The sequence below is a fragment of the Genypterus blacodes genome, unplaced genomic scaffold (assembly GCF_046128005.1).
Source record: "Genypterus blacodes isolate CSIRO-AG114 ecotype Tasmania unplaced genomic scaffold, CSIRO-AGI_Gbla_v1 ptg000029l_1, whole genome shotgun sequence".
Classification (NCBI taxonomy): Eukaryota; Metazoa; Chordata; class Actinopteri; order Ophidiiformes; family Ophidiidae; genus Genypterus; species Genypterus blacodes.
In genome coordinates, this window is record NW_027466842.1 from 1018165 (window position 1) to 1046143 (window position 27979).

At 43.5% G+C, this 27979-nt stretch overlaps 2 protein-coding genes and 1 long non-coding RNA gene across 5 annotated transcripts in view; 1 reads left to right on the top strand and 2 right to left on the bottom strand.

Annotated features, from left to right (window-relative positions):
- Positions 1-4083, bottom strand: part of pkn2a (protein kinase N2a) — a 21449-nt gene extending 17366 nt beyond the window's left edge. For both annotated transcript variants that reach the window (XR_012961333.1, XM_076144563.1), the window contains exon 1: positions 3685-4083. Coding sequence is in view for 1 of the 2 variants with exons in the window: in XM_076144563.1 (XP_076000678.1) it covers positions 3685-3705 (21 nt within the window). In the remaining variant the exon portion in view is untranslated. The remainder of the gene's footprint in view (positions 1-3684) is intronic.
- Positions 3788-10566, top strand: LOC142993964 (uncharacterized). The gene is made up of 3 exons (XR_012961334.1): positions 3788-3928; positions 9603-9670; positions 9866-10566. It is a non-coding gene; the product is annotated as an uncharacterized LOC142993964 (long non-coding RNA).
- hs2st1a (heparan sulfate 2-O-sulfotransferase 1a) lies at positions 8802-27915 on the bottom strand. Of its 2 annotated transcripts, XM_076144565.1 has the most exons (8): positions 27716-27915; positions 27450-27620; positions 12249-12502; positions 12041-12126; positions 11643-11781; positions 11460-11557; positions 10561-10718; positions 8802-9684 (listed from the first exon to the last, which is right to left on the bottom strand). In XM_076144565.1, exons 2-8 carry the CDS (start codon positions 27571-27573, stop codon positions 9461-9463), a joined length of 1083 nt encoding a protein of 360 aa, XP_076000680.1. In that variant the 5' UTR covers positions 27574-27620; positions 27716-27915; the 3' UTR covers positions 8802-9460. The 2 variants fall into 2 exon arrangements, with proteins under 2 accessions (XP_076000680.1, XP_076000679.1); XM_076144564.1 differs by having other exon boundaries at positions 27450-27915.
- Between the last annotated feature and the right edge of the window lie 64 nt (positions 27916-27979).

Consider the following 27979-nt stretch of genomic DNA (forward strand, 5'->3'; position numbering starts at 1 on the left):
CAGAGGCAGGGACTCTGCTTGTGTCAGCTTGGCTTTGCAAACTAACCTCTAACTTGAGGTAAAAGACTCAAAAACAAATGAAGGTGCTGCAGTTAACGTACAATATGTAATAATAACGTTGTTAATATTGTTCTAAAGGTGAGGCAGCTCTTTTGTACACATGCTGACTTGTCGGAGCCCTTTTAGTGCCAAACACAAGAAAGGAAACTATGAGGTTAAAGCAAACATTAGGTCAGAACCTCAAGTACAAGCAGGTTCACTTGCACTTTAAGCCTGAGTGCTTCAAGTCCAACAATAAGCTTGTTTCAGACAATAGGACAATGGAAAAGTTGAGGCCACCAGCCAGACTCGTGCTTAAAAACCAAGCCCTTGCTGTTTCTGCATGAGACCTGACACCGGCTCTCCTTACCCCACACACAGCTGGAGGGACTGGGCTGTACTGTACTGTAGTGTACTGTACAGGGCTGCTGCTAGGACCAGAAATAGCAACACAGGCTAATAATCCTACAAAAGCAGGCTTCACACGAGCCTTGAATATACTGAGCTGAGCCAAACTGCAAGTGATTCCTTCTTACTGTACGTTATGTTTACACTACCAGGTGCATGAGACTTGATGCTGATGTGTTTTTGCTCGCATGGCACATACCGAATACGTGTTGTGAACATGTAAACAGAACATCATATGGCTCCGATGTGTTTTGGGACGCATTCGTTACGTTTACATGCAAATTAAAATGGGAGAGCTCTTAAAGACAAGGTGTCATTCATACACAGAGACGTCCACAGAGGTTGATCACCTTTTGCCTTAATTGTAGTACGGAAAACCCTTGCAGTATCGTGTGCATGTAAAGGTAGGGATTTACTCAGGTCTGTAAATACATAGGCCGAGTATCAGATTACTGCCAATGCGGCTGTCATCGTAACACACTGTTCAGAATAACCATGCCGCTCTGACACTCTGCTGCTGCTGCATGCACACGTATAGCGACACATGGCCAAGCTGCAACAAATGTTATAATCCCTCTTCTCCACTTTAAAGCATAATCATCATAAATCCTGGTGCAAAAACACACATAAGTCACTTTAACAACAGATGGCATAGAAATCACTTTAGGTGTTACTTATATACCATAATCTATCCAAGGATTCATTTGAACTGAGTCGATAAGTACTAATAAACATACGAATAACAGTACATCAACCTACAAATGCGACAAATACGTGTATAATCTACTCTGTAATGATGTGGACTCATCCCAAGGGAAATAAACTGAATATAAATACACGCCTACGTAACAGGACTCCACTTAGGACCCAGCGGCAAATACAACACCAGAATTCTTCCACCTGTCTCAGCTAAATATAAATAAAATACTACCTTTCTCCTCAGAATAGTGTTCTTGTCGTCAGCTTTGACTTTTGCTCTACTAGAGGCAGTGATGATCAAATGTATTATGTGTTTTATATGCTCAGATAGCGATAACCCTAACGTGGCGCTTGTGTGTTCGCTTTTTATCAGTTTTGTTTTTATTTATTGATACTGATCCTTTTTGTTCACGTCTGCGTTTGAAACTAAACTTAAGTCTGCCACCAAAAAGAATAAAGAACAGCTGAGTAAATGTTGCATTTGAGGCAGAAGGACGGTACAACTATGTGTTCTGATAACGATGTTATCTGTTGCTCTGCAGAGTTGAACTCCACATTGACCACTACTAGTACAGGTTAGGTTGAGCTGGGCCTCTCCGGTCTAAACATAATTACAACTTAACACAGAAAGCAACACTGCCAAATGTGCCACACTTATGATGTTAATGATGAAACTAGTCATGTGGTTTTCTATGATCCTAGTCACTCCAGTAAAAAATATTGAGGAAACGTGGCGGAAAATCTCAGCAAACCTAACACAAACCTTACAAAGAAATAAGTCACTGACAACTCATCATGCTCGGTCATCCCTGCATGGCACTGATTAATCATCCGAGTACCCGTGTGTGTGCAACAGCATAACTGCATGACAACACATCATTAACACCTGTGGATCAGTTTCAGTCAGCAAAAATCATGGAAAACATTCAGCCTCTGGGAGGTTTTTCTGACAAGGTCTGATAAAAAACTGAAAAGAGAAGGACTAAATCTGCAATACATCACATTACACTCAATAGAAGAGAACTGATGACTAAATAATTAAAAATAACCATGCATAACGAACAAAATGACTTGATCACACAGAGGTAGTCACTAGTTCCGGCCCTATTCATAAACTACAAGTCCAGACGCAACTGTTTGTCCTTGTAAATGTTTAGTGTAATTTCATTCAAATCTTGTGGCTGGTTTCTCCACCAATGTTGTGTTTTCATCCGTGTTTGTTTGTTTGACGCTTTGTCAGCTAAATATCTCAAAAAGTAATGGGCAGATTTCACTTACATTTTGTTAGACTTGGGTAAATATAGATTAGATTTTGATTGACCGATTAGATTTCCAGGTTTCGCATTGACAATTCAAAAGGACATTCATGGACATTTCTTTGCGTTTCTCAAAAAATGAAGATGGAAATTGCAATGAAAACATTCATGTGTGTTGTATGATGGAATATCAACAGATGTAATATAACTCAAATCTAGATATTGATCCAGATCTGGAGAATTACACTACGAGTTGCTTCTAGATTCTTCATGTTATGACAATGAAATGATTTATCATAAATATAACAAGACCTTTCGGAAGGTTGATAACAATCAACTATTACAACTATTATCAACTACTACTGATTCTATACTTTAGTTACACTTCACTTTGTCATTTTACTTCATTATCTGAGACATTGTTACATTTCCAACAGTCCCTATGTAGACAAATACGAGCATGAGATGTTTCCTAGTTTCACTCTGTCGTTGTTTTTTCTCACACTCTCACACTGAGATAAATATTCAAAGATTGTGAACACACTTGGACAATAGTTTTGTCATCAAGCTTTAGTGGAGTCTGACGTCACTCAAGTGAAACCACATTATCCTGTGAGTCATGGCTGCTCATTGAATGTAATGGAGAGGAGATCAATGCTATCCTTTTGTTTCATACTCTCAAACGTACTGTATGACATTTGTATACTTGCCGAAACATAAATTAAAGACTTTTTTAACGTTACTGGTTAAAACCTCTTCTTTCGGCCTGTAAAACCTTACGTCAGACATAGCAAAGAGCACTTGCTGTTTACAAACGATGCAAACCTGCTGCACCTTGTTTACAAAATGAAAATTAAATATGAATTCTAGAAGCATATGAACACACTATGCACACTGTAACTTCTCTATTTTGCAAACATAAGTACATTACTGATTTGAAACGTTGAGCAAAGCGTACGTTCACCTCTGCTAAGCTAACGTTACACCTTTTCCATAAACAATAGCGTAGATTTAAAGAGGTTATAAGCTTCATTAACGCGGTTTCATCTGCAAGAAGTGAAACCGGGATATTTTAGGATAGTTTGGATAATTGTTTCCCAGGCCTCAATCCATGGATATTCCCAGACAGCATTTGGGGATGTAGAACAGCTCCTTCGTTAATTAACAACACTTTGGACTCACAGAGGCATGTTTTGAATGAAACAAAGGTGGAATAAAAGTCAGTTTTGCCCCAATGTATAAAGTTTGCGCACTTTTCGCAACAGTTGTCAACTTTTCCTACCTGCACGGAATCGGCAGCCATCTTGGTTTTCGCCTTTGAATCAGCTCGTAGGGAGAGAGGGGAGAGGAGCTGGAAGCCCAAAAACAAGCCCGAGTTTAACTTTCCCTCTCTGGCGACGAAAACAAGCGGTTATTCTGACCAAACCATCGGTCATCTCGGGTACACGGGACTTCCCATGTCGTCTTCACGCTGCTTTTTCGCGGTCACACCGTCCAACAGGGGTCCGGAGAGCGGAGTGGAACTCGTAAGTAAGAGCCGAAGCATAAATCTGTCCCGGTGCAGAGAGGCAGAGAGGCGGTGGTTAGGGTGGAAGTGTCCGCCCAGAGGAGCTCCCTGCTCGGACACACTCCGCTCTCACACACACACACGTGATCCACAACTTTACTTCATGTACAGATAACCTGTAAATACACCGGGAGGGAAATACGAAGCCGGGGGGGAGACGGGGTCACGGCTGCTGGAAACAAATAGGTTATTGAGCAAACATCAATTCTGCTTAGTTGTGATTTAGTACATACTACTGAATGTGCTGCATCGTTTAGAATGTGAAGGACCTAATATGACATTTTACTACAAATGTGGAAAGTAACTACATCTACTAAACTACCCTACTTCAGTATTAAAATATTATGGTAGTACTTTACTCGAGTGTTTGCATTATATGAGAACTCTTTCTTTCTGTCTGTCGTCTCTGTCTCTGTCTGTCTGTCTGTGTCTGTCTTTATTTCTGTCCTTCTCCCCTTTTCCTTTATATTTATTCTATATTTCTTTCTTTCTCACAGGAGGCTACAGTCATACCCTGATATAGCAGACGACACTCTGAATTGTGATAATCACATATGTTAATAAAATAAATAAATATATGTGTAGTAGCCTATATGCAATAAGCACTCAGCTGTACTAGATAATTGTAATTAGTTTATTTTGAGGGTTTTGGCATCACTGTAATGGACCATTATGCATTAGCAGCTGCTTAAAAAAACAACAAATTATGATCAAGGATTTAATTGTGAGAGCAATATTACATTATTAAGTACTTTGTATTGTAGTAGTAGAGCTTTCTCAGCTAAATATGTCCAAAAACAGGATATACCCATGTGACATGTGTCTAGAATGTGGCTATTTGGGTTTAAGAGACAATGAGCTTTTGGGCAGCAGTTGTCAATTCAAAGCGTGAGTTGCAATGGGAAAGCCAGGACCTGTGTCATCATTTCTGAAAAGCAGCTTAAGAATGGTTCCTCTAAACAATTTCACTCTTCCTCCTTCTTTTCTTCTGCGTCTCCTTATTTCCTCATTTACATTCCTATTTATGAAATTATTTCCCTATTTTATTTCCTTGTGCTGCCCTTCAGTCCTTACTTTGCCCTTCCCACTGATCTTCGCTGTCTTCTTTTGATCTTATTTTAAAAATTAAGTAACCTGTGTAGAGTAGATTTTATGTAAGAGTACAGTTTATTACTACAACTTTTAATTGTAATGGGACATTTCTCCATTATGGCACTGCTACTTATAAAGTATCTGCTTAGTCCTTCCATCATGCAGGCCTGTCATTGATCTAGATCCTTCCCTGAGACCAATTCTGTGAGAAGACTGAACCTCACGATTACTGTCAGCCTTTAGATTCAGATTTCTTAATTAAGATTTCTATCAAAGGGATCATACAGATGCTACATCCTTACTGGAGTTTCAAATATAGACCATATTAAATCAGAGGCAAGATTTACTTTTAAGTTTCCAAGTCAGATAGATCAGGAGCAGCTGCTGCGATGAAAGCATAAGACAGCTCTGTATGTATTAGACAAACACACACTTTTCCACTGGGGCCAGTGTATTACATGTCACACCTTGGTGAGAAGAATGATTGCCAGCCTTACATAACCCACAGGGATGGACTCATCATCAGCCGTATGTCTCTGACACCAGCTATTCTTTGCTCTTTATGTTGCTTTGGCCTTTAATATTTATTGGTGTGGACATCACCACTGTTCAATCATAAATAAACAGAGTTTATTTGTTGGGTAGACTTATGAATGGCTCAGTCCTGTTCAAATCCCTGGAGAGGTTTAGTCTTCCTTTCTTTCTGTTTCCATGGTGACGCTCTTCAATGCTGACAGATGCTTCAGACAGCACATAACGGTTTTACCTTTCATATATTGATCAATCCAGTCTGTCTGCAGTAGCTACAGCCTATACCGAATGGGCGTTGTGCTTGTGCTGGTTTATGCATAAGAAGAAGGAATGCAGACGATACAATTTGATGATTTCAGCAAGATGAGCGTTTCTATCTGCCTTTCTTAGAAACATACATGTGTGTGTTGCCCCTCCCTTCGCCAGCTCTGCTTTTACAACCTGAATGCCATGAAGGAAATAATGAACATGGTGATTTCTCAGCTGCATGTATGTAAGGCCCCTCAGTATGCGATGTCAAATGCACTGTTAGAAACATCAGCATAACCTCTGATGGCTGATGTCTTTTCATTAGGTTGTCCAATCAAGCTATTTCCAACTTTAAAGTATTAAATCTAAATTTAAAATATTAAATCAGGCCTTTCACTTCCATTTCAGCCGCTTCTTTCTTGTTTTTAACTTAGTATTAAGATTTTACCCATTATTATTACTCCTTATTATCACTATTATAAATACTATTGTACCCTATTATTGTTATGTCTACTGTTCAATCATTGCTGCATTTATATTGCTCACAATGTCAGACCTTTCCCAGGTATTGTGACATACAAAATGTGTCATTGCTGTTTTATGTCTAATGCACATGTCGGAATCCAAGGACGTTTCTGGACTGAAAGTGAAAGTGTTGACAAGACATGATGGGTGATCAGACTGCAGGTGTTGATTTGTGGACAGTGTTTCTGTTCCGTAAACATGTTTTTATCTTCTTTGTTCTGAGTGACATCATGTGATACTGTCTAATAAGAAATGTGCTGCTGCTGCTGCTTTGTTGACCTTTCACACTGCCAAAAATAGTGGGAAGTTGCAGGAGTACTACATCAACATGACACCCACCCCCCTTTATGCTTTCGTTCTGCCATTGATTCCGGCAATGTTATTGGTTTTCACTTGTTGTTCTGGGATCTAACTTTCTGGCATTCTAGTTTTGGCTTAAATTCATACACTGCTATCTCCCCATTTTACGGCAAATTTATGGAAATAAAGCCCTGTGTGAGTGAGGCTTTAATGAAGTGAACTTTTGCCCCTGTAGCTCTGGAACTCCTTTCCTGAGAACCTAAGGCTGAATGAATGAATCATCCTTGAAATCACTTTTTTAAGCTTGTTAACTGTGGTTTTTCTGTATAATTTCATGAAAACAGAAATGAATGTGTAGAATGTAAGTGTAGAATGATCTGAGATTAATGAGGATATGTCCAATAGCTGGTGACTGTCTGTGCATTATCTGAGCAGGGATCAGCAACACTCTATGGCAGCGCCAGCTCATATAAACTTTCTATATCCCCCGGCAGGCCCTCTTACTTCCCATATCCAACTTCCTGTGTAAGTGACCCTTGTTTATTTCTTTAAGTAAATACATTAAGACTAGAGGAAATGTTAAATTTACACATGCTTATATAATGAATGGGGAGATATTATACAGATTCCCATCTTATTTTCATTTAATTTTGAAACCTTTGCAATACTTTCATGTGTTGCTTCGCGGCCGCACACATTTAGTGAAAACAGGCAATTTTAGATACTGTCTCTAAAATGCCACCTTCTTTCTTTCTTTCTTCTGCTTTGTTCTGATTGGCCAGTTGTGAGCTTTCTAGGGGTTTCTAAGAGGCGTTAGCGGGTAAATGTGTCACATGTTGACATGAACATGTTACTGAAGGAAAGCCAAATGAACTCAGAGTTGAGTACCTTTGAGTGTGTCTTATTCTCTGCAATTCTATTGTAATATACAGTATATATGTCCCCTCTGAAGTCCAAAATGTGTTCTATGACTGCGTGAATAATTAAATAGTAAAAGTTGTATGGCCCAGAACTGACATCACAACATCAACAAAGTATAACAATCTCCTGAAAATTTGGCAAGGATGTGAAATTAGATCAATAACACACACACACACACACACACACACACACACACACACACACACACACACACACACACACACACACACACACACACACACACACACACACACACACACACACACACACACACACACACACACACACACAGGTGACAGGCTAAGCCCTGGCAGCTCTTTATCTCCCTCTGCAGGATTACAGCACCAAAATAGTGTTTGGTAGATTTTGTGGCAATCAAAAGTGAAAACAGAAGAGAAAGCTGTGTTGTTAATGTTCTAGCTAACAAAGCTGCAACACTTTAGAGGCTGGTGTAGGAAGGGCACAAACACTGAGTGCTGAATAAATATATGCCCTCAAAACCTCTTCATGCATTAATGTGAATCGACCTTCAACAGATCCTGTGCATCTCCTGCAGGAGAACCTTTGCTGCCTCTCACACGTTAGCACCTTCATCCATAAAACTAATCTGAAACAGGTCAGGTGGTAAAAAGTCTTTTCAGATGCTCACTAAAGGGCCAATAAAAACTAAATGGAAGCAGCTTCAGGAAAACATTAAAATGAGATCATATTAGTGGGTATTAAAACTTTCTCTGCAGCCATCTGATTACACACACACACACACACACACACTCTAACAATTCCTTCATGAGATACACCACTCTCACTCAGATTTGGCAGCCAAATATAGCAAAAATAGAGAGGAATATCAAAAAATAAAGGGATAAATGTGTCCAGCTTGGTCCAGACAATTTAAATAAAAATATTTGTGACAACCAACCAAAAATTATAGGAGGGAATACAAAACAAATGCATATATCAATAGATGCGGGTAGATCAGAGTAATCCAGGAATAGATTTTGAATGAATTTGGATTCTGCGACTTACTGGTTCCAACGTTACAAGCCAAAACATCAAAGTGGTTATAACAATGCCACCATCAGGCTGATCAGTACCAAATGTAATGGGTTCTTCCTCTCATGTCCAACCTGCCCATCAAGTTTCATTCACATAACCGTAATCATAATAAAACAAAAGTATTAAACAACTACAAGGCTCCAGTAAATAGTCTGTAGTCACAGGATTTTAATTTTATTTCATAAAAACCTCAAACCCATCCCTCATTCAAACTCAATTCAATAATACAGCACAGTAGTCAGTTTTTTTTTACACTTTAAGTTAGTAGTAGTGGTGAGGCGTGTGGATGTCGTTTCACCAACAAAATGCCACTGTCTTGACATAAAAAAAGACAAAGACAGTTAAGAGTTAAAACACAGCCCAACACAAACAAACAGTACATAGCCGATGAAAACGTTTGTCTGGATCAGAGACCAGCAGCTGTTTGACCAATCACTGGTCGAGCTCAGACCAGCTGTTGGTCAGGTCATCTCTGGGCCACATGCCGGCAGAACAGGACAGGTGACCTTTGATATGGAAATGAAAGGGAGTGATGGCTGCTGCGGGCGGACACAACCTGCTGAGGCTCTCCGGCCAGTTGGCTGTTACAAAGAAAGCCGGAACAGAAAACAGAACTTTGACCGCTCGCATTCTCAGTGGCCGACTCTTCTGCAGCTTCTTTTCCATGTACAAACCAGCCACAAAGGCAGCAGGAGTAATATTCCTTCAGCACCACATCACTTTCAAACTTCCTTCAGTTTATCTTCTCAGACTGTAACAGCCAAGCCTGTACAAGGACGTTCCTCTCCAGCCGTTTCTATGACTGTGTATGTGTCTCTTAGTTCTTGGGGTAGATCTTCTCATAGAAGTAGTTTTGGGCCAGCAGATAGAGTTCTCCATCCTTTTCTCTGACGGCGTGGGCCCTGACGAACTGAAACTGCTCCAGTGTAAACTCATAGAACTCGTTCTCCATCTTCCAGATGGCCGACTGCTGCAGCTTGGCTATCGACTCCCTGGTAGGCGGCTTTTTCTCCGTGGTCTTCCTCAGGTGAGATTTCTTCCCTGTGCCAAGAAACATGGAGGTTTAAAGGCCTCAAAAAGTAACAATAATTCAAGTGGTTCTGCATTTACATACAGAAATGATCAATGATGTCTACGATTAATATGAATTATTAATTTGTTATTCCTTTTCGAGTGTGTAACTGTAAAACTAGAGACAGGCAGTTTGTAACGTTCCTCACAGGGTTGCTGTGTCGATTTCCTGGAACAGCAGGATAAATCTGGCTGGGGGAAAGAGAACGAGGGCTGACTAACCACCACTAAGGTGCCCTTGAGCATGGAACCTAAACCCAACTGTTTAAGTGGAGCAGCTCAGAGAAACCTGTGGTTACACTTGGCAGCATAGAAGTGTAAATGAGTGTAGCTGTGTGAGTGTGTGTGAGTGTGTGTAGCATGAACCTCCTGCTAAATAGTCCTGGCATTCATTACATTCAGCTGCTCAACAGTATAAAGAACATCATTCTAAATGTGAAACATGACTAGAAGTGGTATTTGAGAATGGATAACAACATTCAAGTATAACTATGAGCAGTTATTATTATCGCTGATTGGTAACAGATGATTTGGTAAATTAAGATCTGCAATATGTACTTTTTAAACCTGTATGCCTTCTAAAATTGTGGTGTTTAAAGATAATATACTGTATAAAACTGAGATACTGTTACTGGGAAGCGAACCTGTCAACCCTGTGAGGAGTGTTTGTGTTTGATCCTGCATCATCCATGTGCCACAATTCAGTATTACCATTATTATAAGATTCTCTCATGTTCTCCATCATTAATAGTTACTTCACTGATTGTAAATGATCAGTAAAACACCATAAAGGGGGGTGGACTACAAATTGATCAGACAATCAAATCAGTTTAGCCGACACTCTACCTGTTTTGTAAAGCTCCGTGGCTCCCTTAAAGAAGCGTGGCAGCGCGGCCTCCAGCATCATGACGAAGTCCTCCAGCTCCTCCGTTACACCGACAAGTAAGTATTCATTCACCAAGTTATACTTTGCCTGCTCCAGAGCCCACTGACTGCCCACGTTCCTGCACAGAAATGAGGTTCATTTTCAGCCAGTGCTCATGTTTTTCAAAGTGGATGAACGCAGTGGGTGGTGAGAGCAGCGTGTTAGTTAGGAAGGACGGAGGAAGGACAAGGAAACAAGCAAGGAAGTGGAGGATAGCGGTGGCAGGAGTTGTACCAGGTAGGAAATGTGTGTGGGTTACTTTCACAAGCATTTTTTGAGAAATAAAAGGCATTTAATGCTTAAGCACAGTGTGATTACTGCGTGCATGAGAGAACCATGCCTGTGTCAGTCACTGTAACCTCATTTGAAGGGTAGAAAAAAACAAGAGGGCACAGTCAAGGAGGGTGAAAGAGGTAAATGAAGACATGAGGGAGGCAAGAGAGAGAGATTGATACAGATCATCATGACGGGAGAGCATATCAAGGCTTGGAGAGCTATCAGAGACCTTGGGAAAGATGAGTGTAGCAGAAGTGACAGAATGGCACTGGAATGCTTAATGTAGTGTACAATGAAACCGAAATCTCTGAAGTCTGTGCCTCTCTGCGGACTATCAGAACTACCTGAGGTGTGTTCGATTCAATTTTCCACTTAAACAAGTAAACAGCAAGAAAACAGGAAACATAAATTGAAGCTTAATCAAGCATTTCTCCCCTCCTGTCATTCCCAATATCAGAGGCAAGGAAATGAGACGAGCTCCAGTTTAGTTGCTGTCTCGGTGCTGTGCTGAATGGGGTTAAGTGTCAAGTGCTTGAAATCATACCAGCATTCAGAGTAGTGACCACAGAAAAAGGGAATCTGGAGCCAGAGCTTCTCGGGGGCACAGTCTGATCCGCCAGCTGCTACACATTCATCAAAGGTCTGAAACAGAGACACACAAGCGCGGTTGACAACAGGGTCGTTCCCTAGAGAACACAAGAATTTCCAGATTGCAGGGGATCCAAACCTTCTTGTCTCCTTGTTTCCTGCGTCTCAGGCCGGGCCGGTAGTCGTCCCCGAAACGCACAAAGTAGTAATAGGACACCAGCCTCTCGATGGGGTCCCGGATCACGTTGATGTAGATCGGCTTTCTCTTCACCCCAAATCTGAATAAAAGACTTTGGTTAGAAAACTCAACTGCACTTTGACCAGGAGACAAGAGAATGTAAAACCTCAATAATTTGCATATGGTTGTTGGTCCAGTTTAAAAGGACCAGAACATTCACTTTGAGTAACTCTACTGTGTAAGCGAGGAGCCTTTAATGGCCACAAGGAGGAGCCAACTACACAAAGCAACAACAGGCAGAGTAAAATGGCTTTAAAGGCTCCGTGAACATGTTAAATGACAATGTTAAATCTCTTTACTTGGTGAAGTCCAGGAAGGAGATGTGTCCATGGTATAAAGCTGGTTTCATTTCCCTCCATTCAGTCACATTCTTTATAAACCGCACCTGAATCAACAACACCACAGTTCAAAGTTGTTACCATCATTTAACGTTTGGTCGATTTGTCCTTACAAGATAAAAGTAGAAGTTGAGTATACAGGAGCTGATTATGTCCCTATGTCTCTGACCTGGTCCTGCATGGACATGACAGGGTTGTTCTTGGTGGTGTTGATGTGCAGGACGTGGTAGTGGTTCTTCCCGCACAGGTCATAGGCAATATTGCTGAAGGAGGTGCTGGCTGTTTTGGGCACCCTGTTGTAGATGATGACCAGGTCCTCTTCGCTCTCGAACAGCGTGGATGCTGACACGTCCCGTTCCCGCAGCCCGTCCTGTGTGTGCCGCTGCTCGATCTCTCGCACCTCGTGCCTGGCGATGGCTCGTTCTACAGGGAGAGGAAATGAGACGGACATGAGATCAGGATCGGGATCATGGTCGATGATTTTCTTGCTTATAAAATGGAGACTTAGTAAGTAGTAAAATATGAAACCTGGGGCCACAGCACTGAGATATCCTTTGCTCCAGTAGCTTATCAGAAACACTACAATCAACTCTTGAGCTGAACATGACCTCTGACCTCCATGTGCAGCAGAACAGGTGTCATTAAATAAACAAGAAGATGTCAAGGGCAGCAAAAAAATAAATTCCCAATACTTCAAAGATTGTTCTAGTCAACCATTTTACCGCTGTTGCAAATCAGCTTGCGACTGTATGTAACCATAGCAACAATACAGTTTTGTGTTATGTTACTGGTTAATTCTCACTGGTGGAACAGACTAATCCATGATTATAAACACACTTGAAAGTTGGCTGACACTGACAGTGACTTGGGCACATCCTCTCCTGGGTAAAGATGGAAACATCCTGAGGTGTCCGGATATAGAAAGCAGACGACTCAGGAGATTGAAACAAGGATCTGCTTCCCTTTGTGTCCTCTTCCTCACCACCGCCTCATTCATCACACGTTATATCAGGATGTGTCGTCATGTATTACTGCTTACTAAACGGGTCACGTGGACAGACACCAGGTTTATATTTATATAACCCAGGCAGGTTTCACACTCAGGGTGTCACATTATAACTGGAGGGGCAGCCATTGGAGTTCATACCTCCACCAAGGCCCAATAACCCTCCAGTTAAGCTTCCATCGCTCAATGATGAAACTTAACGGTTATTTTGTAAACCACAATCACCCCACTTCCCCTCGTCACTAGTTGATACAGGACATTGGGCTGAAAATTAGCCACGCACACTCAAATTTGGCAACAAAAAAATAGGATAGTAAGGAATATCTTAATAACAAAAGATAAACTTTGGCTACAGCTTCATCCAGACATTGTATAAGGTGAAAATATGAGACAATAACAATGATTTCAGATGCAAGACTGAGTAGAGAATTCCAAATCTCATTCACTACACTGATCTGAGCAGCTTCACCTCAAAATGGATTGAGACATATGCAGAAGTGATAACTATTGCGTAACTTAGTGTCAGTTAATGCAGACGTTTCTGTCACACATCCACGTTGCCTCAATCACTGCACAGCACATAGTGGAAAAACAAACGGAGGCATTTCAGTGATTACAAAATACTTTTCTATTGCATCTAAACCTCGTAGATCATCATTTATTTCACACAGCAGCCACACAAGTTGAGGGGAAATCCTCCATAGGCTCTTCTCCGTGTGTGTCAGCTTCCAAGACAGCAACCCTGACATTGAGTATATGCATGTGATTTGCAACAATCTAAACATGCCTGATTTGTTTGCTACCCTACAGCAGCTTGTTTTAATAAAATGGTGGAGACTGTAGAGACTATGACAGAGTACAATGGGACGTGAATGTAAAGCGCACGGATATTCAAATACCTGGAAAAACCAGCAAATGCTCAAAACAAGGACGAAACAGCGTTGAAACTTGAAACATAATATCATGCTCGACAATCTCATCCATGAACACTGAGCCTCAAATTCATACTTAATCCAGTGACCTTGTTCTTCACTGTGAGGAGCCTGTTAACACAAAAAGAAGAAGAACTGAAATCGCATTCCAATTTGCTCGTCCTTTGTGTTTGAGACTACAGCCAGTTCATTAAAAGTTGGTTTGAAAGTCTCTTTGGAATAGCAGATCGCTTAATCTCCTTTTCTGCTTCACACTATAGATCAAGAATGTCAAACAGGAATATTAATAATTTCCTGAACAGCTCATCTCACGCCGAGCTACCGCGTCTCTTGTTCCCTTATCAGATTGAACTTTAATAATAATAATCTACCACCTTTATTTTCACTCTTGCGTGTCTGTGGGCGCTCCTTTTAGATGAACTCTATTGCTTTTGTGTTCTTCAGAGTCAAAACCTTGCTTATATACATATTATTCATCCGACCAAGTGGCGTCTGAGTAAAAGAGAAGCGTCGTCTGATGAGGGTGAAAGGGTCAAAGGTGAGGTTTAAGAGTGAGAGGTGGCAGGCTACAGGTCAGAGGTTGGTAGTTCGATGGCAAGATGATGCTACAAATAGACCGCAAATGAGTGAAAGTGGGTGGTTGTGTGTCTCAATCCAAACACAAACCTCAATGTCTGTGGACAAATTCACCACAAATGCATCTGTGCCTTTGTCGCCTTTGGGTTTTCTTAGCTTGAATCCCTCTCAGATTCGCTAGTGTTGACAATGCCTCAGAGCACTCAACAGGACGGATGGAAAGAGAGGCCATTTGTGTGTGTGTGTGTGTGTGTGTTGTGTGTGTGTGTGTGAGGAGGGGAGGCCTGCATCACAACACAGGAGCACCTAATACCCGTGGGAGCTCTCAATGGAGCCAGCGGGCTGCTAAAACCCTGCCTAAAGCCCCGACTGGCTACTGAGACACAGTTGCAGTCTGGCTGGTCGAGCCGGCTCCACAGGCAGGCATCTGCCACGGAGGGCCAATTAAGATGTCATCTGTGACTCGGCTGCCCTCTCCTTCGTCCGTGCAGACCCACGCCGACACGCACGCACACACGGAAAACACAAAAATACTCTCACTGCCCCTCCAGAGCAGCTGCTAGTGTTCCACTGACCCAAAGCTGGATCTGGTTACCAGCAGAAACACGGCATAACCGCACGCTTGCAACTGGTGTCAGGCGGATGGCGAAGAGACGGAGACGTGCCAGGTGGTTGTGACGGGTGAAGTGCGTCAGGCCCAGCATGCTGTAATGGAGACACTTCTTCCTGTGTCTGTCCTAAACATGTATTCGCCAAAAACAACAGCAATAAAACGTTGCTATGTTGGAACATTACCACCCAGGCAGAAACATTCTTTATAGTTGTTATAATGATAATATTACAATGCAGGGAGACAAGGACTATGGCAGAAACAGGATAATGCACGTCCAAAATATAATGTCTCTTCATTTCATATCTACTACCGGCTGTAAAAGACCTTAACACCTTAAGGCTGTAGTATTCTTCATCCAAAGTGGTATAAATGTATAAATAAATGTATTTCTAGCTTTTGGAAATGGCCACAATGGGGGGTGGAGTGTGAAAGTCCCCTTTGTGTGAGTATGAACAGTTGTGTCATTTGAGGTGGACTATGGCCTTTAAGAGTTATTTGATAATAACCGGGTGATACTAATTTAGCTTTTTGATTCCAACTCAGCCATAATAATGCAGCAGTACATCGGCTTTTGTGAGAGAAATGTGCACCGAAAACACTTTAAGTCCGAAAAAACCCCACTCAAATGGCACAAAAACGTTTTTGTGTTCGCTTGCTGTGTTTTTGTGGCGAGAAATAATGGTCAAATTGTAATGGAAACGGATTTTAGCCAATTATTGGTTATATGCAGCGTGTTATTTCTGTGTTGGGGGTGACACGGGTTAGTTCACGGACCATTTGGGGAATGTAGCTCAAGCATTTAGTCGGTTTGGTTCACCAGACGATTTAAGGACATAACGATAATTAAATCCCAGAGAGGTACGACACGTCTGAAGGTCGGCTCCCGGTTTGCCGTGTTTCGGTTGATCTCAAGGTGAGACCAAGCACGGAACTCTTCTTTGCATTTCGTCACTTGTTATGTGAGACACTGACAATTTGCATTTGACTTTTTGAAAAGATTTGCATGGCTTTTGCGCAAAACTGGCAACGCAAACCCGGCTGCCCTCTCTCATTTCTTAAGACCAGAAAAGAACCAGATCTACCCAAGAGGCCAAACTATGCACAGGGGCCCAGAAAACACTCATTAAAGACACGACGCTGGGTGCCAAATAAGCAACTGACAACTGACAAGGCGGTAAAAAAAAAAACTAGGCTTTAGACTCGACGGCCTATTGATTGCATGAAGGAACATGCTTGGCAAAAAACCACTGTATCAGAGGGCGCCACACACACACACAAAACCTAAGCTTAGCGCTCCCTTCTGAGGTCATTTAATTAGAGAACAAAAGCCTGAATTACTCTGACCACACAGCGGGCCTCCATTCATTCCACATTTCAATCGGTTTCCCCTGCTCGAGTCGTCTCTGTGCATTAAAAGCTAATTATGAACCGTGAAGCCAACACGGGTCTTAAACATCGGGACTAACTACAAGCCTATTACTCTGCGTTCCATTCAAAGTGAGAGACGGCGGGGACAGACCGAGCGTTGATAGTTGGGGTTTGCTGGAACATATTTACTGAAGCAATTTCGCGGCTGATTAGATAGCAACCGTTTGAAATCATACTTCATATTCGCCGTCAGATCGCCCCAAAATGTGACGGGCCGTCATGTATTATGGCTATCACGTCAGATCTGATGGGATAATAAAAGTGGGTGAGAGGAGATGATCCTTTCTCCCAGCAGCTCATAAATCCATCATCGCCGCAATCCGGGAGTTGGGAGCATTCTCTCTCTCTCTCTCTTTCTCTCCTTCCCTCCCTCATTCCCCCGAGAGGACCAGCCCCTCCAACCAAAGCCTTGGTCTTGGTTCTAATAGAGATTGGCTATCAGCTGCAGACTGAGGTGTACGGCTTGTATGGTTCTACTTGGATGACACTGGATTGCAAAATCAATGAAGGATGACAGGGAGGAGATCTTAGCTGCTGCTTGCTATATAAAAATGGAGTTAGTCAGTGCCGCTGCTTCTTCTCCTGCTGCTGCTGGTGGTGGTATTTTCCCCTCTTATCTCTATACAGACTTGGATGCATGCTGCTGTTTTGCAGTGCCAGGTTTCCAGGGGGATAGTTATGTCACCACTGCAGCATTCAATTATATCACACACTCACCAACATTTGGATTAACCATGAACTTCCCGAACGTCTAATTTCTCCAATTCCGTGTTTGAATCTGTTTAGCGGCGAGTGGATTATAAGTGGAAACAGAAAAATGTGCAACTGGCTGATGGAGAGATTCACGTCTGACTCATTTGAGAGAGACAGAATCTGGAGTCCCTGTGTTGCCATTGTTATGGGAGTGATGACACGGAATATGAAAAGCTGTTTGTGCAGCTTCTCGATCCTGATAACAGCTGCACAGAGCTAAAAACACAAACTGGAGATAAACTGCAGCACTTTGAGCAAATGGCTGTGAAGGTGCTGAAGTAATTTTTAACAGATGCACATTATCATACAGACATAATATATGCAAATCATAGTCAAATTTGCTTTTTTTTAAAACTTGACTTGCATGACCTGAAGATCTGTCACCTTGTCTTCTTCCCCCACAGCATCACAAAGGCAAAAAGCTTTTACCTTTATTGTGCTTTATCCCCAACCGTCTGATTTCTCCACTCGTAAACAATTTAGTAATTCAAAGAAACAATATGTTAGAAAGTGGAGTGGGTGGAATCATGGAGAGAATCTTCCTCCTCTCCCTTTCTACGTGATGCACCGCACAAGAAGGATGTGATTAGTCTGCTTGCATCATGTGACTGATGACTGATTTCAGCAAATTATAAAGAAAGTGTTTCAACAAAGTGACCTATTACAGCTTTAAGTTGAAAATCTGACAGAAATGTGTTTGAATCCAAGTTCAAAGGTGGTTTTCCCCCCTTTTTGGTTTTGACACACAGATGTTACATTGACGCCTCATGAAAGCTCTCATTCACTGGCTCGAGCAGGCGAAGACGGGAAGAGGACAACGAGGACCAGGTCCAGGTCCTGGGTCTACAAACCGGAGGCCACCGGCTTCAACAACCTGACGTCAATGTGTGGTGTAAAAATACGAGCACTGGTTTGCTAATAAAGGAACAGACTGGGCCAGTTAACCTCAAAGAGAGCAAACAGACTTCAGGCCATTTTTGTGGTGGACCAGACAAGATTCTATTCATTCTGTTTGCTGTATTCATCAAGCATCAAAGGAGGGGGGAAATCTGGTTACGAGCACCAGAAATAGGACAGAATGATATAACAAATTGAGAATGTAGCGTGAAGGAAATATGCAACAGAAAGGAAGCGCTGTTACAAATCAAAGGAACAAAATAAATCATGTCTGAGCGTATTGATTCGTTTTAGATCTTAACAAATCAGAACCTTCCGCTACACAATTTCCTATTTAGTTCTTCCATCTTTGAGTTCTCCGTAAACGCTGGCTGAGGAGTTTTTCATTGTTATGACATCCACGGTTTCTCAGCCTGGCTGGAGGGGCGGAGAGGAGTAGGAAAGGTGAAGAAAACACAGCGGGCGACATGTTGGTAATGTCACAAAATGAATTCCAACCCCGCCAGGCTGAAAGCGCGGGAGGTGGCTCTCCATCCTCTGGAGAGATGCTGCTGGCCCCGGGAGTTTAATTCAGCACAAACAATCACATAAAGGTCACCCTTCCTGTACAGCCTGGGAATTATTCTTCACCCACAAAGTAGCATGTGGCCAACGAGCGCGATCCGGTCCGGACAAAGCGTTCCCCCTGCAACGTAGAGGAGACAAAACGCGTCCTTGTCTGCACTTACAGACAACAACACTGTGCGAGCGGTTCAGAGTGGTTAAGTGGTTTGGGGGGTTTGGGTCTTGAGACTGTGATTACTCAATTGAGTGTCACTAAGGAAGAATGGGGCCTTAAGTGAAACAAGTCACAAACGGAGAGAAGAATCTGGAGTGTTGGACTGCGCTCAGAATGTCTTATTAATGCTCTGGAGGTCATGAACTATTGATAAAATACAAGCAGTTGGAACTGGAGGGGATACTAAAAAAAAACCCAGCTGCATCCGGAGCATTTGTAACTCCTGATCGAAACGCGAAGCCGAGGTCTCTACACTAACAATAACAACCCGGGATGGATGGAGGCGAGGCGATCATCATCGTGGTTCAAACCTGCCACTTCCCGTCTCGATCCGTCTTCGCCGCGATCGAATCCTCTAGTGCCGTGTGACAGGTGAGCTAATAACGTCTGGTTGGGGAGGAAAGGCAGAGAGGAAACATGAGAGGGGGGGGGGGCGTTCTGTTTGCTTCAGAAACAGTCCTGATGAGATTATAGAGGAATTCACACAGATGGCAGATCCCATCATTCCCCTTCCTTGTTAAGTAAAGACGGGTCTGACAGGTTGTGTGTGTGTGTGTGTGTGTGTGTGTGTATGTGTATGTGTATGTGTGTGTGTGTGTGTGTGTGTGTGTGTGTGTGTGTGTGTGTGTGTTTGCAATTGATTAGAACAGATCTCATCTTGGCACAGACTGTCAATGGCTAAGCAGAGGGAATTAGGTAACATTTTCAGAGGCATTAAACAAAGCAGAAGTGTCCGTCAATGTGTGTCAACAGAAGAAGAAGGACCTGCGTTTGACAGGGGCAAAGAAACCCGGACTGATCCATCGGCCACATGTCCCTGACGGCCCTGGAAACTCAGATTTTTGATTGATCCTTCTACTTCTGTATCATGTCTACAACACAACATGTAGCATGTGAATGTACCTGCCAACACACACTTAGACACACTCACATAATACAATTTTCGACTTGCATTCTTACAAAGCATGAACCAACTCTCTGTTTTCAGCCAGTGTGCACAATGATGCTGCAGCAAGGGTCAGCATCAGTGGTTTTGCACCTAAATGACACACAGCATCCGTGCAACACGTCTTCTTTTACTACAAATTAAGAAAATCTTTAATGCGTTTGCGCACACACACACACACAACCCGGTCTCACTTCTGTGTGTGTGGCCCTCAAATCTTAATATAACATCAAACATTGCTTACTTAACAACACTGATCTGGTTGCAAAGCTATCTGATGTTCTCTTCCTCTACTCTGTCTCTTTGAGCCATAACAGCTAATTAATAATGCATATATGGGAGTCCGGGGAAAAGGACACGAAGCAGACGACAAAGCAGCTATTCATAGGTCTAACGAAGAGTGGGAGGGACAGGTTAACGCCGCAAAGTAGTGAGGAAGATGTCCCACGCAGAAAGTGATAACATCTTTCAGAATATGTATACAACCAGGCTTGATCTCTGCAGGCTTACGCATGTGTGTGTGTCCTTCCTGTCTCATGTTCTCTGGCTTATTAAATGCACCATCTCTGTAGAAAAGGGAGGTGGAAGAGGAGCAACAAATACACGAGTCTGTGGACAGCAAATCTGCATCGCATCAAGTCAGACGTGTAGTATCCCTGATCCCACTGAGCGCGTACGGGTGCTGGGTGCTGAATATTCAGCGGCTCTCTAATACCTCATAAATAAAGTACTGCAACACTCGCACGGACACATTTGTTTGCAGTGTACTGATTTGTTTCCCCCGCTAATGATCTTCCAAGTTGTGCAATTTGGAGAGGCGGCTCACACAACCGCTCATCCTAATGCAGCTGAGACCCAGAGAGAGAGGGAGAGAGAGAGAGAGAGAGAGAGAGAGAGAGAGAGAGAGAGAGAGAGAGAGAGAGAGAGAGAGAGAGAGAGAGAGAGAGAGAGAGAGAGAGAGAGAGAGAGAGAGAGAGAGAGAGAGAGAGAGAGAGAGAGAGAGACGAGGAGCCACAGGGGAGGGAGAATCAGCCGAAGTTGTAGCACCACTTTACAGGTTTATCCCAGAGGAGCGGAGGATGCGACTCCTGGTGTTCAGACGTGTTTACAGTAAAAACAGGATGAAGGAGGCTTTAAAGGACCCTTTATATTTAACAGCGCAGGGGTGAAGGGTGAGGAAGACGAGGGGGCAGCAGTGGTACGTCTGCTGTCTTCTCCTCCCCATGTGCTCTGATGAAATTTGCTGTAAAAAAAACGCTGCGGTCGTGCTTTCTTCACTTAAATATCTTGCCGTCGTAAAACAAATCCATTTATTTTACACCCCCCCTCCCCACCCCCCATACCTCCCTCTGCCTCTCTTTATGAGCACCTTGGCTCTGAGGCCAGCGGGGGATATTCCTTTCGCTTCAGGGGGAGCAGCAATCCAGTGCGGAGAGTCGGAGACATCGAGGGAGAATAACAAAGGAGAGTCGAGATGCAAATGCAGAAGTTGTTTACAGCCGCTGATCCAGGAGGAGATGGATGAAAGCGCTGTGATTATAAGTTATTATCCTGACAGAGGTGCATTAGCTGCTGCTGGGTGTCTTGCAGACAGGAGGGGGGAAAAAAACCTAAAAAAAAAAACCTCTGCAGAGAAGAAGAAACCTCAGAGGAAACGGTGTAACACGTTTCCACGGCTACAGGCTCCAGCATCTGTCAGAAACTCATACCTTTCAACTGGTTGTGACAAGGTGTGAACCAAATCAAGTCTAAATTTAGTCCTGTGGGTTAAATAAATTGGATTCTCTCTTATGTATTCAGATGTAAGGAAAAGTCACTTCAGGATCGATGTTCGTCTTTGCGGGACAGTTTGGTGACTCTGATCGTTTCGGTGATATTGCATCAGCCGCCTCTCTGCTTGTTCCAAGACATTCAGGTCTACAAGGGGTTTTGGTGCCACAAATGATTTGATGCAGGGGACTTGGCCCATTTTTTTGAGGGTTTGGGGAGTTGACACCTCTGCCAGGGACTGACAAGAAAAGAGATATGAAGACAGAGAAGAGACAGTGAGGAAGAAAATTGCGTGCGTGTGTGCGCGTGAGAGAGGCAGAGAGGGAAAAGGCTGAAGGGAGTGACGGGTAGTGGCAAGGACTGTGCTCCCAAAACAGTCTCCAATTACATTCAGAGTGTGAAACCATCCATAACACTCCGATTAGCCTGTCTGTCATCCAGCTACGGCAGCAAATGCTGGGGCGGCTCCAGTCACTGCAGGAAAACGCTCTTTGTCAGACAAAGTGCGGACCAGTGTGGCCATAAATCCTCAGCCCAATCAAAAGCCCTCGCCCCTAACAATACAGCCGGCCCCAGTATGACTATTAGCGCTCTGCCTCCCTACTTCACACAGCGAATCCATCCACGACACCTGCGCCCTTCTCAGCGGTGGGCTCCCCTTCATTAGCCGCTCAAATGGCATGTTTCAGAGCAACGCCGACTGACTGGGGAAGGTCCGGGCGATAGACTGCACCGGCTGCCAAGGAAAGAAGAGGTGTAGCAAATGACTCAGGCTCACCCTGTATGCTCCTCAGAAGAGGCTAAAAACAGAGATGTGGGTGTCAGGAGGAGAATTCAAAGGGAATCTGTGTGCTGTGTACACATGAAGGGATGGAAAAGGACAAATGGTAAAGGTGGGAAGAGATGGGAGGGACAGCAAATTAACCTCTGAGTAAGTGAGTCATAAGCTCCTAACACGTAAATGGACCAGAACGGAGCAGCACTACCTGACTACCTGGTATACAGGAATGTTCAACTGCACCAGCTTTCGCACTTACACCTGAAATTCACAGTGATCCCTACAATCCCTCCAAACATGTAGGCAGAGGCAAGACGCCAAAACGCTGACGTGGAAGACGAAGATGAAAGCAGGACGACGCAGGTAGGCTTCTTATCTGGACACAAACAACTGAATCTGACCGTTTCTTGGATTTGATGAATTTTAAACTCTGACCTAATGGACAGAAGCAGTCCAATATTCACATATTACTGTGAATAATGTAGAGTTTCTTCCGGAAATCTCACTTGTTCACATGACAAATATGCAACCAGTATGTATCCAGGAATGATATTAAGGTTTGTGGAGGACTTGCTGCAACAACTGCTGCTTCTTGTTTGTGTTTTCACGGACCGCTGCTCCGGAAAAAAAACAGCTGGAACTCCCAGACTCGGGCGAGTGCATGTGTGAAAGGGGTTACAGCAACCTGCTCAGCCTAGTTTGACGGACCTGCTACAGCCGTGAGGAATGTGTAAGGAGTAAAGTTAAGCTGACCCAGGAACCAGGAAAAGAATTCCCAAACAAAACTGCAGAACAAGATCTCATGAGCGAAAGAATGAAGGATGAAGCAGCAGTGATCTGAGCGGCCACAGGGCAGCTCCAAGGTGGACTCTCCAAAATCAATGCGGTGGGTTTGAACGAGGACTAGCGAGTCTTCACCAATGTCCTTTCAAGAGCGAATCCCTTACCAGATCATCCCGTCCCTCTGCAATTGCGCGGCTGGTCTTCAGGCGGCGAGTGCCCGGCATGACAATCAAAGTCAGATTCAAACCCGAGCGGCGGGCGGCAGCGCTGACTGAATGCTTAAAAGACATTCTTGCGTCAGCTTTTGCAAACACTTTCACAATGAATGCATGCAGTCTTCCTTCCTCTGCATTCAACAGCAACTCTCATCTCCCTCAGAGCTTATCACAGAGCCGCTTGTGTCTGTCTGGGACTGAATATCACCACGCAACAGATGGAAATTGAATTCCTTTTATCAGGGCTGACAGAATGCCGGCCAGGAAAAATATAAAAAAAGAGGATAACGCTGAGGGAAAGATTCCTGCCTGGCTCTCCTGCTGGGTGACATGCAGGCCTCACATGGCCTGCGGGGGTAAAGAGGTGAAGAGGCCGTTTTCTCTAGTTACACCAGGCCACGAGGTGACAGTTTTATAAAGTACGCTTCTATTTACACACCACTCAATATCCCATTACACCCATCTAGAGTTCAGCCACAACCTACGACTGGACATCAACAAAAACAATCTCTATGTTTACAGGCATGTTCGAACTTTGACTATACTGCGATTAAGGTTCATATACATACACGATAATGCAATGCAAGTCAAAAAGCTGCTTGCTGCAGGAGAGCTCAGTACAGCTGACAAACGAGAGAGTTACATTGTCTTTAAAATTCAAATTTGACGATATTACAACACAAACTCCTCTATTTCACCTGTTAACAAGCTTGTTGGACAGGTTATTGCTACCTACATCAATTAAAGGCATTTCCTCACCGTTACCACAGAGGGAACATACATTTCATTGCCATTACAGCAGGGATCCCCATTAACTTCATCCCCATCCCTGCAAGAAATGTTTCTACTGTTTTCTACCCGCCAGGATTAAACGATGGTAAATCATTTATCTGACATATAAACGTCTTCGATGGATTACGCCACCCCTGTGTGCATTACCTCAATGGGATGACTCGCCTCCCACACAGCGAATTAGAACTGCATCAAGCATAATGTCTGTGGGAGAATGATGTATACACCTGCAGTACGGACGGATAAACTAAGTATAGTGCACGGACATGTGACGGCCCTTGACTTGAATGCATCAGAAGAATGGAATTGCTGTTAAGAAAGCAGGGAGTTCTGCTGGTAGAAAAGTAATGCACTCAACTGTTGAACATGATTTCAGGCAGAAAAGGAGGTATTGATTCAGCAGCGGTATTGAAAGGAAGTGGTATCGTCTATAAAAATGTATTTACGATACTCTGTGCTGCAGTAAATGGCGGCACATTCGTCTTGACTGAGCTTTTCCTTAAGCAAGGCTCACACCGTCTGGAATTTCACTTCTGCACATTGAAAATGATTGCTGCCAAGTTCATTTGCATATAGAAAAGATGAAAACTGAAAAATACTCCATTACAACAAAGGCCAGGAGGACTTCTGCATAAACCTGTTTATCTTTCTTTGGAAATACAAAGACAAATTATTGATATAAGCATTAAACACAAAACATTTTCCATGATTTTGCTTTGACATGATAATTCTTTTTGATCGCTTCTGTCGTGCCGTAGTTAAAGCCCCGCTTGGGCGCGGCTTCGCTTTGATCAGAGGAATTCTCCCAACCAGCTGAGAAACAGCCTCTGCAGTTTGATGTCAATGCAACCTTAACAATGACTATAAGACATTAAGTAAAGTGGAATTGTAATTCAAGGTAAGGTGTCTGGAAAGGCTTTAACAGAACCAAACCCTGGCAGGGAAAGTGGCCTTGGAGTAGTTTGTGGTACTTTAAAAAAAAGAAACATTCCTGGCATTCATCCATCATCCATCCATCCATCCAGTTTAGTTCACTGTTGACCCAGGCAGCTGCAGTGCTGATGAGCAGCCAGATTGAACATAGTGTTAGAATAACGGATTAGGGCCCACAGCGGGACACACAGCTGCATCACGGAATGATTGTAATGCAGGAGACTTTGCACTAAAACCTAGGGAGGACGATCAGCTGGGAAGCAAATCTCAGCTTGTCTGCCTGGTGGGGGAGGGATGGAGAGGAGGGGGGGGGGGGGCTCTAATGGCAGATATTATTCTACCTACATGTCAAGCAATAAGATCCCACACAGAGAGGAGCGGGCCTGAGCCATTCCTCCCGGCGTTCTGTTAATCATGAACATGTGGGAGCGTGACACAGTAAGGTGACACATACCCGCCTGCTTCTTCCCAAACTTTCCTGCACTTATCAGGTTTCCCATCTGTCCTTGTTAGTGTTGATCTACTGACTTTTATTGTTGCACAGATGGACGTGCAGCAGGCGTACCTGCTAATTTGACCGCCCCTCTGGCTGTCACAGGGCTGTCAGCATCCACCCTGTAAAAGCCTCAGTCAGAACTATTTGGCTATGCAGCACATAATTCAGGGCTCCAGTATACAGACGTCTGTGCGGTCCAGTCATCCATCAGAGCCATTTTTTTTGCCGAGTCAACAGATTCTCGTGGTGGTGGGCAGTCAGGGGAAAGGCGAGGGGCTCTCAGGTTCTGTTTCACCAACGGGAGCGAGCGTGAGAGAGAGAGAGAGTGTGTGTGTGTGTGATTGTGTGGATGTGAGTGTATAATATGTGTGCAGCCCAGGAGGGTTTGGATTGTCACTCAGTGTAAAGTACGACCCTTTATAGCAGCAGCAGTAAACCTTATCACAGCCTGATATAGACATCGATTCCCAACAGACTCCTTAGTAGACCAACATGAAAACTCACCTGGGATGCTTTACTCAACGTTAAGCTTAATGGAAACCATTCAGTTCACAATCTGCGCATGGAAATGTCTCTATGCAATCTCATATTTTCTGTCATTATCACACAAAGATCATCAACTCTGCAGGTCCCAGGACGAGCAGTTTGACATTTTACAGCTTTAAGCCCTTTATCTCATGAAATAATGTGTAATAACAATAACATTTGGGGATTTCTAGGATCAGTTGCATCATTTCCTGCTGTGATTACGCTGATCATCATCAACAGAAAGAAACCCGATTCAAGGAAGTTCTTGATTGTTGGTCCAAATCCTTGATTGGCATGTGCTGTGTTATTTTGTTTGACTCCTTCACACAAGGCCTCAAAAAACAGCACCTTTGAAGGTGTCAACCAAAGCCGTATTTAATGAAAAACAAAACTGCTGACTTAAGATTCCACAGGGTTAAATGCACAATGGGTGAAATGTAATTGGCTGCCCTTTCCTCAGAGCCATACTCCTGTCAAAGGTACAGGAGCCCCTAAGGTGCATTGTACTGCTCTGGTGCTCCTTTAAAAAAATCCCCATAGTGAGATAATCCTGTCATGTCCCAGATCCTTGTTGGAAGTGAACCCCTGATGGGAGCCAGCAATGAGATTCTGACATATTTTGCCCCAAACTCCAAATTAAGAGTTTGAGAAGGATCTGCAACATGTCAGTGAAACTTACAGTGAGCAAAACACAGCAAAACACTCTTGAGCAGACACACCACCAAACCTCTTATCTCAAATCTGACTTCAGAGTGACCAACATGTCCCAGGTTTAGATTCTATTCCATCCCTAACAAACCAACACACACACTCATAATCACTGGTTGAAGTCAGCAACATGCACCTCCCCAGCGCCTGTATCCACCTGATTTATCTAGGTGACATGTTCAAACTGTGCGGAGGAGTCTTCATTAAATTTCTATGAATTCATGCTGGGATTTGGGATCATTAGTCACACAGCCATGCAGACTTCACTAGGACCACACTGTGACATATGGACTCTTCCCAGACCCTTTAACATACAAGTTTGTAGCATATATACTGAAGCATTAGGATCAAGCTTTGAGAAGACGTGTTATCTCATATTTTTGCAGAATAATATATCCAGAATAAATTCTAACACTGTGATGGGATGGAGCTACCTACCGAGCTTTCCTCTGGACTCCTCCAGCTTCTGGATCTGGTTCTCCAGGAAGAACATGGCCACTGCGAACGCCAGCAGCACCAGAAGCTGCAACTTGGGTGGCACCATGACTCTGAGCAGCCCCATCAAATCATCCACAGAGGGGTTTGGTCAGTCCATGCCCGGAGGAGACGCTGGAGACACACAGAGGAACGACGACGGTGATTACAAAGCGGCTGAGTGTCTGTGCATGGCCCTGTGCGTGTCCGTGGATCTCTTCTCTGGTTACCTCAATAGCAATGTGTTCATGCTCGGATTATGTATTCAATAGCACTGAGGCAAATAAGCAATAACAGATCGCCGCGGGACCCTGAAGGTTTCTCTTTGTCCGTGAATGTTCCTCCGGTATGTGAAGGCAAAGACACCAGTCGCTGTCTCTCGTGTCCCCCATGCAGCGCCGTCCCGTCCCGTCCACTGTGTTCACCCACAGCAGCACGGACAGCCTATTTAAACGCGACACAGGCCATTGGATGGATGAGCAGTCCGCTACCCC

Bases quoted from the DNA above. Each gene is read 5' to 3' on its own strand.
- hs2st1a (XM_076144565.1), bottom strand. From the start codon at position 27,573: ATGGGGCTGCTCAGAGTCATGGTGCCACCCAAGTTGCAGCTTCTGGTG. The intron at 12,127-12,248 runs GTCAGAGACATA...TTGTTGATTCAG, and splicing joins TCATGTCCATGCAGGACCAG to GTGCGGTTTATAAAGAATGT. The intron at 11,558-11,642 runs GTTTGGATCCCC...TCTCTGTTTCAG, and splicing joins GGAAACAAGGAGACAAGAAG to ACCTTTGATGAATGTGTAGC.